This window comes from Saccoglossus kowalevskii, chromosome 6 (genome assembly GCF_978046115.1).
Source record: "Saccoglossus kowalevskii chromosome 6, keSacKowa6.1, whole genome shotgun sequence".
Taxonomy (NCBI): Eukaryota; Metazoa; Hemichordata; class Enteropneusta; family Harrimaniidae; genus Saccoglossus; species Saccoglossus kowalevskii.
In genome coordinates this window covers 15,284,813-15,302,816 of record NC_140646.1, presented here as the reverse complement: position 1 = coordinate 15,302,816, position 18,004 = coordinate 15,284,813, and the positions used below count along the sequence as shown (strand labels likewise).

Sequence of the window (18,004 nt, the reverse complement as noted above, 5' to 3'; positions counted from 1 at the left end):
CATGGGCGTTCATTTAAATCGACATTTAGCTGTTTGTCATCAGCTGAGCGCTATCACCCCAGTCGGTCAGCACGCAACGCGCCAGTTGTAAAGTCGCTCCTGTGGAGTCTGAAATCAACATGGAAGACAACAAGGGACGCACTACCGTCTCCACCTCTACTAATACGAGTAACCAGTTTACTTATACATCTATGAGCCTCGATGATAATCAACCGAACAAAGTGGCAGACGACAAAATTAAACCACAGCACTTCACGACGGAGAAAGACAAAGGTATGTTATAGTTGTTCCTTTGTCTTTTTGTTTCAACTAAATAACGTAACACATTATAGCTATGGGTTTCTATTTATTTTTATTTTATTCTCCCGGAAGTTCGAGATTTAAAAAAGAATTAAAATGATCACGATTCTGATTGGGGTTGCATACGGAGTGCAAGTCCACAAATTAGCGATCCCACTTTTGTACAGTACTACTATATGGCAAAATCACTTTGCAAATTACGCTCGCAGTTAACTGTTATCATGGACGTACATACACCGCATACAGTAGATGTTCTAGTGCACTTGTAACTGCAGCGAGAACTTCACGGATCGCAAGCTCAGCATATATTTTTTTAAAGTCTAAAGTTTTTTTGTTCTTTGTTCGCACTGGACGTTCATTTCAGAACTTAACATCGGCACAAACACATAGATTGTTGAGTCGCGATATATGATCACACTCGTGCAACGAAAATGAAACCGGAATTTTTTTCGTTCACGTCAGTTACTAAATTTGTACCATGGACTGTCCCCAGCAGCAAACCAGATTGCACTTGTTTACCTGCATATTTAATGAAACAGCTGATAATCATTCAAATTTATGTCATAATCCACGCCTTCAATGCTTCATTCCTCATGAATTATGTATTGCCCCACTTTACGAACCCAGTGAGGCATGCACACAACTGGAATCAACCAGATTGTACAGTTGCTACAGTTTGAAACAAAGCAGAAAATAATGTCACTAGACATGTTTTTAGCTGCACAAACAATGAAGTCAACTGTCTATGTCTAGTACTATCAAATAAAATACTAACTTTCATATTCCATGTATAATTTTTTTTTTATAATCAAAATCTGAGTATATATGTATACTGATTATCATAAAGTACATACAAAACATTACATGAAATTATTTTTGTAAAATGGATGTTTTTTTGATCAATTTTCCCAATTTGTGAGAAAATTTATTTCAGTTGGGTATTACCTGGAGTAAAATAGTAATATTTGAATATTCATAACGAGGTTCATTCCGTCACGAAGATGTTCACCTACTTTTGAGGTCTTTCAAAATAATTTGTTTTCTGAACAACCATATTAGGAATGTGCTATTGCAGTTATCATCAACACCCCTTCTGTGTCAAATGTCTGTGAGATCTAAACAAAAAACACATGGGTAATTAATTTTTTGCAAAAATATTTGTAGTGTAGAGATATGATGTACAGAAATATATCATTACATTATAGAAAATAAATGTTATGAAAGTTAAATTTCATTGGGGGGGTGCAGATAACAACTGGAATGTCTCAATAGTCTCAAACTGCCCAAGACATTATTTATTAGTGGTCATTAACTGAGGTGTTAAAATAACTTCTCTTTGTTAAAATGACCTTGCAATTTAGAGGAAAGAACTTCTTTTTGCAGTTACAGCTCAATAAACTAATTGATTTTAACAATTGTTATTAATTAACCAGTAGTGTCAGGTTGTGTAACATTTAGGATTGACTAACACTCGTAATATGGAACAGAATTGGCCATTATCGTACATTTGAATGTAGGAATGGCTATAAACACCGAGTACTATATAGGTCGGTATCTCTATAACAATAAAATCATATACAGTATTTGCTCTATTGCACAAACTAGGTAATATTTTGATAATTCAGAACGTAATATAATATAATAATGCAATGGTGTTGGCTTATGTGTGCCTTTGTTGTTAGGTAATATGTTTCTAGACCCAAACATAATAAATTGTGTGGACTTGATAACATGCAATTCAAAAACAGGAGAGTAGGACAGATTTTTGTTGTTATTTATTTTTTTGATGTAATTTACTTTGCAATAGCTTGTTGATTACTTACAAAGTCAATGTTTAATGATGTTTACCAGAAAGTTTTTCAAATTCTGGGTTTCTTTCATGTCTCATTGATATCTTGTGTGATTTTGCATCCTCTTTTTTATTGTTTGGCCAAAAAAACTTCAGGGTAGACAATAAATCGTTGGTAGGGTAGGATGGTCAAAACATATTTTTTGTTTGACCAAATAGAACAATTTTGTTTTATAAATCTCTTTGTATATAATTTCTTTGCTAACCATCATCTATAACTGGTTATGGCTCTGTGCTGATTTCACCTGATACCGCACTAAAACTGTGAACAAATCTACTACTTTGCTGCCTCGCTTCCTGCTCGTCATTGTAAAACCAAACATTTATTATGGAAGGCTACCGAAAACATATTGGTTTCTGAAATGTGTTTCAGTTGTTGTTCAATAGCTGAAAACAGAATACTGATTAAAAAGTGTTTTTGTTAACAAATTAGTGATGTTTATAGCAATTTATGATTCATACTTCCCCTTTGTTAAAAATTAGTTTCTTTAACTGAAGCGAAACAATTGATGAATACTATAGGAAGACTCAGGAGTTGAGGTTGGTCAGAGATTTTACTAATAAATACGGTGAATGACTTGTTGAAATAATCATTGGCAAAGAAAACAACATGTTCGATGATATCCTGTTCTTTTTAAGCAAGGTACATTAGAAAAATGTCCCACTGTGGCCGCAGTTGTGTTGTAAAATATCCCCCATATAAAGTGAAATACAATAAGAGGCATTGCCGTACATCAACACGATACACATTGTTGTTTGTAAATCTCCAGAACCTGCTGTAAACATTTATTTAAGGAACCGCAAGGAATGTAGTATGTTCCACTATTCACAGAGCTGCAAAATTTTACCTGAGCCTGTTCGAGTAAGAAAAAGCGAAAAAAAAAAAAATTGCACTACACGAACGAACCTGCATCTATACCTTAAAGGCATATTCTTGGACAAAAGTTTTCAAAAGTTGCTGTGACTCTGTGTCTTCAGGTTTCCAGAGAAATTTCCATTGCTACAACATTTCACAATGTTCTACTGACTTACAAAATGAACCAGCTCAGAATTAAAGAAACTATAGCTTCATGTGGCTACAATATAGTTGTTTTTCTCCCAAAATAGCAATGATGCTCTTAATTCAAAACAGATGACATTAGAGTTGACAGCTTTACATATGTATACCATATCAGTGTCAGACCTATCTATGACCCTCATCTATTTGGTTGAACAATGACTTGTATTGAAGGTGGTGAAAATATAGATGACTAAACTGAATGTCATTCCATGCATGTTGTCTAGAATCTTTGTGAATACTAATATCGGTAGATGGTGATAGAAAGAAATTCCAACTTTCAAGTATATAAAGTACAATCAAGTTTAGCTCAATCTTACTGTACATTAACTATGTGTTTGCTCTACTAGAATCTTGTGTTTGTGTGATATATTAAAAATATATATACTGTATTAAAATATATGAATATTAAAAAAATTGTAAGTTCCTGATATAAATTGCTTGAATTTTTTGAGAGAAAATCATTAGCAGTGGTTTAATTAATTTGCAAAAGTTGTGAAATGTTATGAAATAGTAGTAAATTTGTAGTGTTAACAATATTAACAGCTCAGTGTTTCTGGCTTGTGGTTGCCTGTATTGAAGACACATCTTCAAAGAAGCTACACCTTTGCAGTAATTAAGTTGAAAATATATAATTTCATCTATTCAAAATCTGTCTTACTCTCCTTTTCTGGTTCATCTATACATGAATATGCTAGACAGTGGTGTTGAAGATGAGGTGGGGTTGGGGGTGTTTTTATTATGCAGACTGGAGATTTACATACTTGTTATACTTTTTAGAAAGTACTTGTTTGTTTTGCATGTACTGTGTTTTAATGGCATACTCTACTTCCTGCCTATGAGTGGTCATGTACACAGGAAACAGTAATTCATTGGCATACTCACAGGTCTGTGAACTATGTCTACAACAATGCTCAGTAATAATAAAGTATACAACTAGGACTACTGTAATTACTCAATTAGAAGTGCGTTATTTTTCGGGCCATTAGCTAGCTAGCTATCTGTGATGTGGTGTCCGGTATCCAGCATTTGTTATGGTTTCTACTCAGAAATCTACTGAATTACTTATTATAACATAACTTATTATAGCAAAAAACAGGGTCCATAGCGTTGGGAAAATCCTTTGAAAGTCTTTGGATTTTTTGAGGTCCTGAAAGTCTTTAGGTTGTCTTTAAATTACAGGAAAAATAATTTTTTTTTAGAAAGGCCCGTTTTCTCCAGGGAACTACCATATCATCAGAACTTTGAGCTTTGGGGATAGTGTTGGCCTGAATTAGGAGTCAAAATGTCTTGGGGAAAATGCAAGAAAGTTTGGGAAAAGGTCTGGAAAAGTCTTGGAAATCATTTGGCTCTTGGTGCTATGATCCCTGAAAAGTTAAAATTAAAAAAATTTTGCCTTTAACATAACACATGCTGACAATCTCCAGGTATGCCAAAATGAATGGGAAAAAAAAAGTGATGTGATAACTTGGTATTTTGTTTCTTTTTCTTTCTTTTTTGAAAAAATTTGTCAGCAGAATTTACTGAATTGACTTGTTTTTACTTTCTCAGGTGGTAATACGTTTGATGTCATAAAGATTGCTGTCATCAGAGATGCGGATTGCTCTTGCTGCCCGTCATGTTGTCACAAAATACCTTTAGATTGGAGTAAAGAAATAAAAGAACTGCTTAAACTGGCATGGCCCTCGGTAAGTTGTCTACAGGGATGTAAATGAGGTGTGGGTCAGCTTCTAGCTGCAACATTTTGGGAATTAGTCATGGCATCTAGAAGCCCAGACTTGTATACAATTTTGGAGAACTGAATACTTTCTCTAAAGGAACATGTGACAATGTAGGAAAGATTAGGACTGGGGATGGAGAATGATTCAGAGAGGAATAATGAGAAGGATAAGGGATAAGGTAGAGTAGTGATGCACTGTTAAAAATGTGAGGAAGAAATTGATGATGAAATTACCGGTAATATGAAGATGACAATTCAGAAAGAAAAAAATATGATTATAGTGACGAAGTCCCCTTTGTCTTGCTGTTCTCAATCGGGTTGTTGAACAATCATATTTCTGTACTAAAAATAGAAATGATGTAATATATCCTGTCAGAAAATATGCACAACAATTCGCACATTTTTCTGTATTTTTTTAAAATTATTTTCGGATCATAAAAACATATTTTTCCATTGGCTACAATTTTTGGAAAATATGAAAAAAATTGAATGAGCCAGGTTTATTTATTGAAGATGACAGTTGATTTTGCCATTCACAGATTAATATATGCCATATTTTTTCTACTATAAATGCATCTCCAGTAGATGTGCATCTAAATTAAAAAAATTTTGAAATATAAAAATATTATGTGTTTTAACCATAGAAATATCCTTGTACATGCAGTACTAATAGAAAAAATATGGCACAAGTAGGTGGGAGAATTTTGAGATGCTAAACGAAATTGATTCATTTATGATTTTGTGAATGATATAAAATTGTTACAAATGATATAAAATGAAACGTACATGATTATTTGGCTAATTTTAAAAGAATGAAGAAAATGACTGTAAAATATGAACTTCCAAAATTTCCTCATTTAAATTTGTTTAATATAATTGCAGATGATCACCTTCTTCTTGACATTGATGTTGTCAATGGTCAGTATTATTTTCTGCGGTCACCTTGGCGACTATGAGTTGGGAGGAGTTGCAATTGGACAGTCTGTAAGTACAGAGTTGGCTTTTGTTGATATATGTTGTCCCAATTTTAGAGAGCAATATTCCTGTATAAAATTTGCAATATTATGGAGTACTTTTTAGCTCCGCTGTCGACTTTGTCGAGCGCAGCTTATCATATGAGTGATTGTCCGTCGTCGTCCGTGTCAATGTTTTACTTTTTCGACTTCTTCTTGAAAACTACTAGCCTGAATGCTTTGATACTTAGTGTATATATACCTTGAGTAGACCTTCCTCAGATTGGTTCATTTCATGATGATATCTTCAATTCTCTAATAGGTACTACATGTGGACCACTCTCAGATTTGTTCATTTTGTAATGATATCTTTAATTTTCTAATTTTGGTGAACATTTTTGTCATTTTTGGTAAAAAGTGATATTTTCAACTTCTTGTTAAAAACCTCAAGTCCAATTGCTTTGATATTACATATATAGGTACTACATGTGGACTTCTCTCAGATTTGTTCTTTTCATGATGATATCTTTAATTCTCTTATTTTGATGAATATTTTTGTAATTTTTGGTAAAAAGTGATATTTTCGACTTCTTGTTGAAAACCGCAAGTCCAATTGTTTTGATATATTATACATATAGGTACTACATGTGGACCTCTCAGATTTGTTCATTTTCTAATGATATCTTCTGTTCTTTAATTGCCATGTGCATTGCCAACAGCGGAGCTATCTCAGCCGACAGGCTGCTTGTTTAGACCCAGAATGTAATTTTTCAGAGAATAGCAAATCAAGTTGACCTAAAGGATTTATTTTCACATAAACAACGTGCAAACCAGTTCGAAAATTTCAATAAAAAATATTCTAGAATACTGTAAATAGCTTCAACGTTTTCACCACCACTTCCATCACAAATTCATACAATAGTCTTGTTTTTAGTCTGCACTTTCCTTCAGCAGATTGCAACAAAAATAACCAAATTTTTTGAGTAAAAACTGAAAATTTACTCAAATTTCTTCTGCTAGTTTAAAAATTAGGTTTCATTTCCTGAAAAATTAAAGAATATAAGAAAAAAGTGTAGAAAAATGTACGCAAGGAAGTTTAGTGGTGAAAAAGTTAGACGAATTTTTGTAATTTTGCAAGACAGTGGAAATTTGCAAAATTTTCTATCACTGAAAATTTCTGCGGGGTTTTGTCTGATCTTTGAACAATTTTATTTTCGCAAATACCATAAAGTCTTAAAATTGCGAAAAACTTACTAGCAGTAAAAATTAAGCGACATACATGGTAGTGAATGTCCCCAGTTGAATATATACTACTGTGTATGTTTTCAGATTGTATCCGTGGTTGGTGTCTGTGTTGGTAATGGTATGGCTACAGCTTGTGACACTTTGTTTTCTCAGGTCAGTCAATTCTTATCATATCATATATCTTAGTTATTGTTAGTTATATAGCAGTCACGATAAGTCAATAAAGCGTACATATATTATCCTGGGTAGCAATATGGTCTGTTTAGAAGTGTGTACTGTAAATGCATTAATTATTCACTGGGTTTTATTAATTTCGCTATTTTCGCTGATAACAAATCCGCTAAATTAAATGCACATGAACATATAAACTAATAAAACACTTTTCCTTGACAAATTCATGAAATTAAAACACAGTGCATATGTCATCAAAATAACAAAATTAAATTTCAGTGAAAATAAATGGTTAGTGTGGGGACAGTGTACTTGTCACTTTTATTTATAGGTGCAAAATTAACGTGAGTTTGAAGTGGTGAATAACGCTCTAATGGCGTTGTTTAGGCAAAGAATCATGTACTGTAACTTATTAATTTTAGAAAATTTTAGGCGGTGAAAATATCGCAGTTTACAATTATCATGAGTAAAGCTTGTGACAAGAAATTAAAGTTATTTAAAATCAAACACTAATCTGAACTACTTACCGGGTAACTGCTATTATCTGGGGTGTTGAATTGTCAATGTATACCAAATTGATCTAAATTTCCCAGCCTCCGATATAAATGTTAATTCAGTTTCATATTTAATTTATTTCAACTTAACATTATACCTATATAAACAATTAATATTAAAACCAAAGTAATTTGTCAGAGAGCAAATTTTGATGGCAAAATTTTGAAGTGATTTGTTTTTTACTGAGATCCAGAGAGTCAACTATCAACATTGCTAGTTTCAAAATCAATTAGAAATGTTTTTGTTTTTTTGTTTTGGGGAGGTATTGAATTCATTGAATAATTTGTTTCAGACTTTTGGAAGTAAAAACAAGAAGCGAGTAGGTCTCGTCCTGCAGCAGAGTTTTATCATAATGGGCCTACTGATTCTGCCAGTTTGGGGAGTATTAGTCAACACTGGGTTCTTCTTGCATACGTTTGGAATAGAACCACGAATTACCAGGTCAGTTGTTAATGTTTGTTCCCTTCAGTAATTAATGGACTAAAAGTGGTGTGATCATTGCTCATTTGCATATTGATTTAACGCGTTTATGATAAATTACTTTCTTACAATGAATATGCTAATGTGTGTATGTAAATGAAGGTCAACTACTCAGGCATGTATTTTAACGGTTGTTTACTCAGAGCTTTTGTCGTTTCAATGTTTGAAATCATATGAATACAATTTTATAACAAAACTTGTGGATGCAATGAAAAAAAAAAGAATTAATCTTTTTTTGTAAGTTTCTCAGTATATTCGATTTATTTTTTAAAGTTTTAAAATAAAATTTGAATTTTTTTCCCATGGCAGTTACAATCCAAATACATTAATCAAGATGTGGTTTGTTTGTGTGTGTGTTTGTTTGTTTGTTTGTTTGTTTTCTCCAGTGTCCCAATATGTTTACCCTATAAAAAGCTCAATAGTTATCACTGGGTTTTATATTTACTTGATAATTTATTGATTACTAAATGAATGTACTTAATTCAAAACCAGTTAATAATTAACATTTAACAATAAAACATATTATTTTCTCCATTAAAACCCAGTAAATATCCCTGCCTCTAATACACTAAATTTAAACGCAGTAAATATTTTTCTTCTACACTAAACTCAAACCAAATTGTGTTCTTTCATTCACAGACTGGCTGGTATCTTTGTCAATAATCTCTTGCCTGGTCTACCGGTAAGTAGAAATGAAGTTTTTGGGTTTCCCTTGTCAGTAATTCATTATTGTCCTTTTGCTAGCTGAAAAAAAAAAACACTGAAAATTATAAGAATTATCAATGATTTAATTTGAATAAGTATTCAACTGAATGGAAATTTGAATCGGAGGTTAACTTTAGAAACGATTTTATAAAAGTAAATTTATGAGATTGATGGATGAACAAAATATTTTTGATATACATTTACTCTGTTAGAAGTGCATCTCTATTAGAAGAACACATAAAACAAAACTTATTCTTTGTATACTATGTAACCATAGACTTATTCATAGTACCTGCACTACTATTATAACAAATATGGTAGTTATGTTTCCTAGCACTGCAGTGTAAAAATTATAATCTCTATAATTCAATGTATTATTGTGATAGTATAATTAAACCTTGACGATATCGTTGCCATGTGTTTTACTCGAATCATGTCATGGCTGAAATTTATCTTGAAATTGTCTTTTTTTTTACACAGCTCACATTTTAGCTGTTGACTTGGTTTGTTCAACTAATGTGATGCATGCATATTTTTGATGACAATGTCGAGCACACATCAAATCTTCCAGTTGTGTGCGCTGAAGCAAACCTATCTCACTTAGGGTCGGGTGATTGGGTCAGGTGACTAGATCTTTTGTCATCTCACTAGTTGCAATATTTCACTATTTGTACTCATTAACATAATTTCCAAACAAACAACCCTGGACACAATTTCCAAACAAACAACCCTGGAAATAATTTCCAAACAAACAACCCTGGACATAATTTCCAAACAAACAACCCTGGACATAATTTCCAAACAAACAACCCTGGACATCTACTGTTTTTGTTCTGTTAGCAGCACTCACATAATGGTCCCTTGATGTTTTTCCCCTCAAAATTTGTACACATTTTACAAAATTTCCTTAAATTTCAACATAATTTTGAATTATGCAGACAGTATTTGTCATTGGCTTTTAGGATTAGTTAAAAAGAGTTTGTCAATTTTTTATCAAGATTTCATGTCAGGTGCAGACCGTACAGAAATATTTGATGCCAAAAATTGACAATGGTGCTCAAAGACTTAATGATATTGTATACAGAAAAAAAAAGATCTGTTTCTGGTTCAAGGCTTCTTACAAAAAATTTTTTTTTTCTGTAACACTGAAGTGGGCAATACATCAACCGAGCAGAATGTCTTGGCAAATCAATATAAATATTAATCCTGTACATGCCAATTGAGAAGATTCTATGCATCCGTTGAGTTGTGTGCCACCAAGCGTCCCCTTCTCTCATTCTTTTGTTTTTTTTTTAAATATTTTTTTTTTTTGACACATGTGTGATCTAGAAACAGATACTTTTTTGTACCAATCCATTTTCAACTTTTTAGTTTCTGTATGCTTCTATTTGAGCTACTATGCTTCTAATATTGAGGGCGCTATGACGATGACTTTCATTGTTGTTTTTTTCTAGGCTGTGTATATTTATATTGTATTGAGTAAGTTTCTGCAATGTCAGAGTATTGTCCTGCCAATTGTGGTAGTTGCTGCTATCGCTAATGTCATCAATATCCCGCTACACTACATACTAATATTTTCAGCAAATCTTGGCGTTCGGTGAGTTCAATCTTAAGTATTTTATCGAAATTATTGGACAGGCCCGACTTATAATTCAGTACAATCTAAATTTTATTTTATTTTTCAATTTAACTAAAAAATTCATTTTATTCTTATCATTATCAAGTTATTTGAACAAGCTCAAAAATACTCATAAATTATGAACATTATTTTTTCAATCTTTTGAATGTCGTAATTTTTCGCACCAAAAATTTGGTGCCACATTTTTCCTATTTTGAAGTATTTTTCCATAATTTGGTTAATAATTTTGGACAAAATGGACTTATTTCCCCATTAGCTGCAGGTCTTGGTTAAAAAATTTTGAAAAATTTAAAACAAATTATTTGAAATTAATTTGTGAATGTAGCTGACAAAAGTTAACTTTGCCGCTCAATGCTGGAATATTCTATTATTTCAGGGGTGCTGCCATTGCACAGGTGTTGTCTCACTGGGTCTTGGCTATCATACTTGCCGTATACATCTGGAAACGAAGATTACATGCATCAACGTGGCCAGGTAACTTACCCAGACATTAATATATCAAGTGCTGTAAAATGACTAATTTTCACTGTGTTTAAATTTCGCTGGTTTACCATTCAGGTATATTCAATGGGTTTTTAAATTTGCGGTTTTTTCATTTAGATAATTTGTTCTATGCTAAATTTTACATATTCGTTGTGTTTTAATTTACCACATTTTCCAGTCAGTGAAATAAGCAAAATTAAAACCAAGTGTATAATTAATCCTTTTACAGTAGGCCCAGGCAAAAATTATTTTTGTTTCTCATAACTATACTCATCAGTTGAAACTTGTCCGTCACAGTTTTACGTTTAGGTTTTTTTCATCCGAATTTTTCAAAATTTAAAAGAAAGATTCAGTTTCCATGATAAACCACAAATTTAATGACAATTTCAGAATTAAAATAATATTTTGGTCGATTTTAGAAAACTAATTGATCCAAAACATTTTTCCTGGTCTTATAGCATATACTTTTACATCTAACACTACTCTATTACAATATTCTATAGTCTTCATAATATTAGTAATTATTTATGTTAATTAGTTTAAAAATGTAACAAGAATGCATTTATTTATTAATTATTGATATTTAATATTTATTTATAGGTTGGTCACTCAAATGTTTGTATGATTGGAGTAGTTTTACCCGTCTTGGTGCAGCTGGTATATTCTTGGTATGTCTGGAAATGTGGGCATTGGAGTTTGGAGTCATTCTCTCAGGTAATGTACTGTATAAATGACTCGGTAAATGGCAAAAATAATTAATTAATACATGTGAAGTTCAAATTAAAATATAAACCTGTTTATCTGTATACATTTGTCTTTACGAGAAGTTAATTAAGTGTCTCTTTCTCAGTATTACTTAAAATGTGACTCAGCACCAGTGCATCATGGGAAATGCAATTTGAATGGCTAGCTCATCTATGTACACAAATATTACCAGATGTGTTAATCTTATTTTACACTATTGTCTGCCTTGAGATTTGATTTGAATAAACCTGTGATCATACACTATCGTCAGTCATTTTAAAGTCTCACATGGCTGTTTAAAATGTGACTTCTTGTAAACATTTAAGCAAGAATTGTGCTTAAATAGACCATTTTCCGTTCACTGCGAGAATCACGCGTTGTGCATGAAATCGAACGTAAAAACAGGACAAACAAAGGTCATAGCGTCGTAGAGGCGTCAAACATCGCGTGGGAATCAACAATCGCAAAAATATTTTGAGGGCATTTTCATGCTTAATAATTTGCTGTACACATTTGATGATAGACAATTTCGATTAAGTGAGGGTATTCGAAAGCAATATTCCTCTGTCGAAGATTGGTCGGTCGATGTGAGCTACGAAATAAAGAAATTCAAGTTCAAAATCAAATCGTTCGATTTTTGCGGCAGACGTTCGACGCGCGTCTTTCATGCATCTCGCAAGATCTCGCAATTGTTAGGAAAATCACCTATTTGTGCATTTCAATATGTAACTGCTAATATTTGGTGCAATTTACAACATGTGTTACTGTTCTATTCTATGTAGGTGCTGTTGGAGAGTATGCACTAGCAACTCAGGGTATTGTATATCAACTCGCACTCATCACGTTTGTGGTAAGCATGGTTTTGTTTTGTTAATAGAACAGAATTAACCACTACTGTAAAAGGTTTAATTATTCACTTGCTTATTTCGCTGACTGGAAATATGAGCCAAATTAAAACCCAATGAATATGTCAAATTTAGCATAGAACACATTATCTAAATGATAAAACCGTGAATTTAAAACCCTATGAATATGCCTGAAATGGTAAATCAGCGAAATTTTAACCCAGTGAAAATTAATCATTTTAGAGTATTGTGAAGTGCATTATATGCTACAAAAATTTTGAAATTTTGTTGCTGTATGAACATTATCACAGTAACAATCACAACCGCTATCAAACTTCAATGGTTTACTTTAGTGTTTGAACTTCTTTCATGAAATCAGAATCTGAATTTCATAATATAATTTGTGTAGTCCTAGAGAATCATTTTAATATTCACTAATTGATTGGAATATGTGCATTTATTTGACAAAGAAAGAAATTCATTACTGAACGAATACATAATAAATTGATAAAAGAAAACCATTTTTGTGTCCACTAAGCTTATGTTTATGGCTGGTTGTACCTTAGATTTTATATATAATATGTTTCAAAATTTTTTTTTTTATTGTAGTTTCCATATGGTATGTCACTGGCTGCCAATGTGAGAGTCGGCAATGCACTTGGTGCTCTTGAACGTGACAGAGCCAAGACAATCACTAAAGTCTCTCTCATCTGTACATGTGAGTATTCAGTCTCGGAACACCCGCACGATCCAATTAACTGTCCGCTTACTGACATATTCGGTACTGGTCTTGAACCGCCCCAACTCAATAATGCATGCAAGTTAGAGCAACCAACAATATTATAATCATGTCTGTATGCATGCTGATACTATGTCAAGTCACGTACACGTACGCATCACAGATGCGCTGCATTTTTTTCTTGTAAAGTTGATGTACAGTATTTCCCATGAAGCGAGTAATATTAAAAATCTTCGCCAACAAAATGAGAAGTGGTGAATAACAAAACACAAAAAGCATATGTAATGTACACACTATTATCTCCTCAGTTGTATCTTTTGAGTGTTGAGAACAACCATCTCATTATTTTGCAAAATATTATAATATAATTTTTAGCTCCGCTGTCGACTTTGTCGAGCAGAGCTTATTATATGAATGATTGTCCGTCGTCGTCGTCCGTGTCAATGTTTTACTTTTTCGACTTCTTCTTGAAAACTACAAGCCTGAATGCTTTGATACTTGGTGTATATGTACCTTGGGTAGACCTCACTTAGGCTTGTTCGTTTCATGTTGATATCTTTAATTCTCTAATTTTTGTCATTTTTGGTAAAAAGTGATATTTTCGACTTCTTGTTAAAAACCGCAAGTCCAATTGCTTTGATATTACATATATAGGTACTACATGTAGACCTCTCTCAGATTTGTTCATTTTGTAATGATATCTTTAATTCTCTAATTTTGGTGAATATTTTTGCCATTTTTGGTAAAAAGTGATATTTTCGACTTCTTGTTAAAAACCGCAAGTCTGATTGCTTTTATATTACATATATAGGTACTACATGTGGACCACTCTCAGATTTGTTCATTTTGTAATGAGATCTTTAATTCTCTAATTTTGGTGAATATTTTTGTAATTTTTGATAAAAAGTTATATTTTCGACTTCTTGTTAAAAACCGCAAGTCCGATTGCATTTATATTACATTTATTGGTACTACATGTGGACCTCTCTCAGATTTGTTCATTTTGTAATGATATCTTTAATTCTCTAATTTTGGTGAATATTTTTGTAATTTTTCGTAAAAAGTGATATTTTTGAATTCTTGTTGAAAACAGCAAGTCCCATTGCTTGATACAATACATATTGTTCATTTTCTAATGATATCTTCTGTTCTTTAATTGAAATGTGCATTGCTAACAGCGGAGCTATCTCAGCCGAGAGGCTGCTTGTTATTTATTTTTATTTATTTTTTGACTAAAATGTTGTTGTTTTTATTGCTGCAGGGATTGGTGCTGTAATTATTGCAGTTCTGTATTTAGCAATTAAAACTGTGGTTGGATGGGCATTCACTGATGATCAGTAAGTCGTTTCTCAAATTGAAAAAATTTTGTTTTTAATGTAAACCATAACATGTATGTCTTTTGTGCACAACAACCACTGCCTTTAAACTCCAACTGTATTTATTCTATTGGAAATAACATTGTAATTTACATGAGAGCAAATATGATATTTCTGAAAAACTATTGTACAAGATTTAATAGATTTTAACTCTCCAATATCAAGCACAAGAATAATAAATAAAAGGATAAATAAATATAAATAAATAAATACTGTTATTTTGAATTCTTCTAGCAGTTCCATGTATCTCTGAAATCTGAAACAAGCTCTCTTTCTTTCTAGGGATGTAGTTGATATGGTCAGCTCTGTACTGCCACTGGTGGCGCTGTTCCAGTTTTTTGACTCCACAGCTGTGAGTATTCTTTAATAATTGCATGATCGATGATCGTTGACATGTTTGTATTGCTAGCATAAAACAAAGAATTTCAATCCTAAAATGTCTTCATACTGGTATTTAGGAAATAGGAACCAAATACAGCATTTAATAGGTGTACGTAATTTGTATTCTGGAAGCAATACACATGAAGTATAATTGAAAAATTAAATTATTGTCAATTATAAATGCTGGGAATGCAGCTTTTTGCATTTCAGAGCATTATTTAATGTTAAACTTATTTTATCATTATTGTATAGCAAAAAATTACAACTACATCATTTTTCCTGGGATGAGAAGCGAAATCTTCTCTTTTTGGCCTTTCTCTACTCACAAACTTGGATAACCAACTTGTAGGTGATGTGTACAATTCCTGATTCCTGATTTTCCTGCATTACCGTCAGACGCGATGTACCGGTAATTATATTTTTTATTCCAGTGTTAATGATGCATGGTAACGTTGTTTCTTGTAGGCTTGTTGTGCGGGTGTGATGAGAGGATGCGGTCTGCAACGTCTTGGAGCTTTTCTGGATGCAATTGGATACTATTTTGTGGGATTTCCAGTTGGTATAACTTTGATGTTTGTGGTCATGATGGGAATACATGGTGAGTTCTATACTAATATTATTAATGCCACATAACGGGGCACATAACATACACCAGTTTTTATTATTTTTCCGTTTTGCATTTTTACAAGATTGTGTATGATTGGCTACCCAGCCCTAATACCAAATAATTGGACCAATTAGAGAGCAGGTTTTCTTGATGTACATAATTCTGCCTTTTATGTAAAAACTAGTGGTTAAGTTTTGTGCAATTTCAGTGAATTATTTTGTTCTCATTTCAGGTCTGTGGTGGGGCTATACAATAGCTGCTATAGTTCAAGGAATCATATTCCTTATAGCTATTTATAGAATTAACTGGGATAGGCAAGAACATAAGGTACATTTTGCATCACAATAATAATGTATCAGGAAAAGACTAAGACTCTTGTTTTATTTGATATTTAATTTTGTGTGTTACAACGATACAGTTATATTGCTAAATATTTTGTCGATTTGATAATTGAAGCATGGTGGTCATGGCAACACTGTTCAATGTTGGACTCATAGCAACAAATAAGATGCATGTGTTATATATTGTTTGTTGACATGAGATTCATACGCATATCGTAATTTAGAAAGTACTGAGACAGGCAGTAAATAATAAAACACAGACAAACAATATTGATAAACAGTGTATTACACAGGTCTCCAGCATACATAGAATATTCATACTATTCTGTCCACAGTTTTGAAAAAAAACGATGTACCGGGTAATCATCTTGCCGACTAATTATTACAAATTTATAATCAATAGGCCCAGATAAGAGCTGGTATGCGCAAGAAGACCAAAGCTAGAATTGTGACGTTCACTGAAACAAAAACCGTTCAGTCATCATCGCCTATTAACATAACTTACAATCCAGTAAACAACGAAATCAATAATGAACCAGTAGATGAAGATGAAATGGATCTGTTGAAAGATCCCGAAGACAGCACTTCGCCGCAAGCCGGTAACACCCAAGAATTCAAACTAAGCATTGAAATCATCCTGCGTAGAATCGCTGTCCTTATCCTGGTACTTGCTCTCTTCATTATTGGTATCGTGGGGTCGCAGGTATTAACGGTTTCGTACGATGAATTGATAGTTATGACAACTTTCACACCAAATGTAACGAGTACAAAAATGGTTTACCCGTGAAAATAATTATTACAAATTATGTAAGTTAGACTAACGGTTACTGCCTTGGTGTAATATTCTGACAACTAATGAGGCTTTACCTAAAATAAATATTAGGGTAATATTTTTATACATTTTTCAGTTTTTATATTCAATTTTGATTACACATAATAGAGGGTATAATGTGTTTTTCATTATTTTTATGCATTTAAAGTGTGGCCAAAAAAAGGAAAACAATGGACAATTGAAATTATTTTTTGTTCCTGCTTGATGGAAATACTTTATTCAGTTGATTTATAATTATAATCTTTGCAATGGAAGCATATTTTTTTGTGTAATGTCTAATTTACCTCATTTAAAGTCACAACTCAAAACCAAATCTGTTTTTGTACAGTCCAGTCACTGTTTAGCATATATGAATGTCTGTTGCACTAATTAACACTATTTTTTTCAATAGGTAAAGTTCATGTGCAAACTAACAATACTATGCATTTCAAGTGTAAATAATAGAAACGTTACCATGGTTACTTCAATACATAGATATGGTAAATGCCATGTTAATACCTGAATACAACATAGGCCCACTGCAATGTATATTTCATAACAAATATTTTAACTTTTTTAACCTATTATATATTTTTTTTCTGAATGTTATCATTCGCTTGAAAGGGAGAACTACCTCATGCAAAGCCATATCAAATCAACAGTTTGTTTGCCAGGCTTTCTTTTTGTAATGCTGTATTGTCACAGGTTGCAAGTTTGTTGTTCAGTTGTTTGCTTTAACTAAATTTTCTATTATTTTCATTTTTTTGAAGTCATTGTAAATATTTTTATCAAACTAGAGTACAGTTTTGTAGTTAATGGATTTGATATTAAGTTTATCATGTATGTGTATCACTCATATTTATCCGTTGTTGAAGTAATAAAATGTAAATTACTTCCTCTATGTCCATATCTGTGTTTCTTTTGTTTTTTTTAATAATCGTTTCTCTGACCCATTTCTGCCTGCCTGCCTGTCAAAAAAATGTGCCTGGGATGTGTTTTTTCT

General features: G+C 32.4%; 1 protein-coding gene across 1 annotated transcript; it reads left to right on the top strand.

Annotated features, from left to right (window-relative positions):
- Window positions 1-27: 27 nt before the first annotated feature.
- LOC100370317 (multidrug and toxin extrusion protein 2-like) lies at window positions 28-17,393 on the top strand. Its single transcript, XM_002737005.4, has 16 exons — window positions 28-273; window positions 4,758-4,894; window positions 5,809-5,910; window positions 7,209-7,277; window positions 8,143-8,291; window positions 8,970-9,012; window positions 10,490-10,632; window positions 11,051-11,148; window positions 11,758-11,871; window positions 12,684-12,751; window positions 13,356-13,464; window positions 14,747-14,822; window positions 15,144-15,213; window positions 15,708-15,840; window positions 16,082-16,176; window positions 16,594-17,393. Exons 1-16 carry the CDS (start codon window positions 120-122, stop codon window positions 16,975-16,977), a joined length of 1,944 nt encoding a protein of 647 aa, XP_002737051.1. The 5' UTR covers window positions 28-119; the 3' UTR covers window positions 16,978-17,393.
- Window positions 17,394-18,004: the final 611 nt, after the last annotated feature.

What these genes read in the sequence shown, in the direction of transcription:
- LOC100370317 (XM_002737005.4), top strand. Translation starts at nt 120, where the DNA reads ATGGAAGACAACAAGGGACGCACTACCGTCTCCACCTCTACTAATACG. An exon ending in ATCTCTTGCCTGGTCTACCG is followed by an intron (nt 9,013 to 10,489) that starts GTAAGTAGAAAT and finishes GTTTTTTTCTAG; the next exon opens with GCTGTGTATATTTATATTGT. An exon ending in GTTTGGAGTCATTCTCTCAG is followed by an intron (nt 11,872 to 12,683) that starts GTAATGTACTGT and finishes TATTCTATGTAG; the next exon opens with GTGCTGTTGGAGAGTATGCA.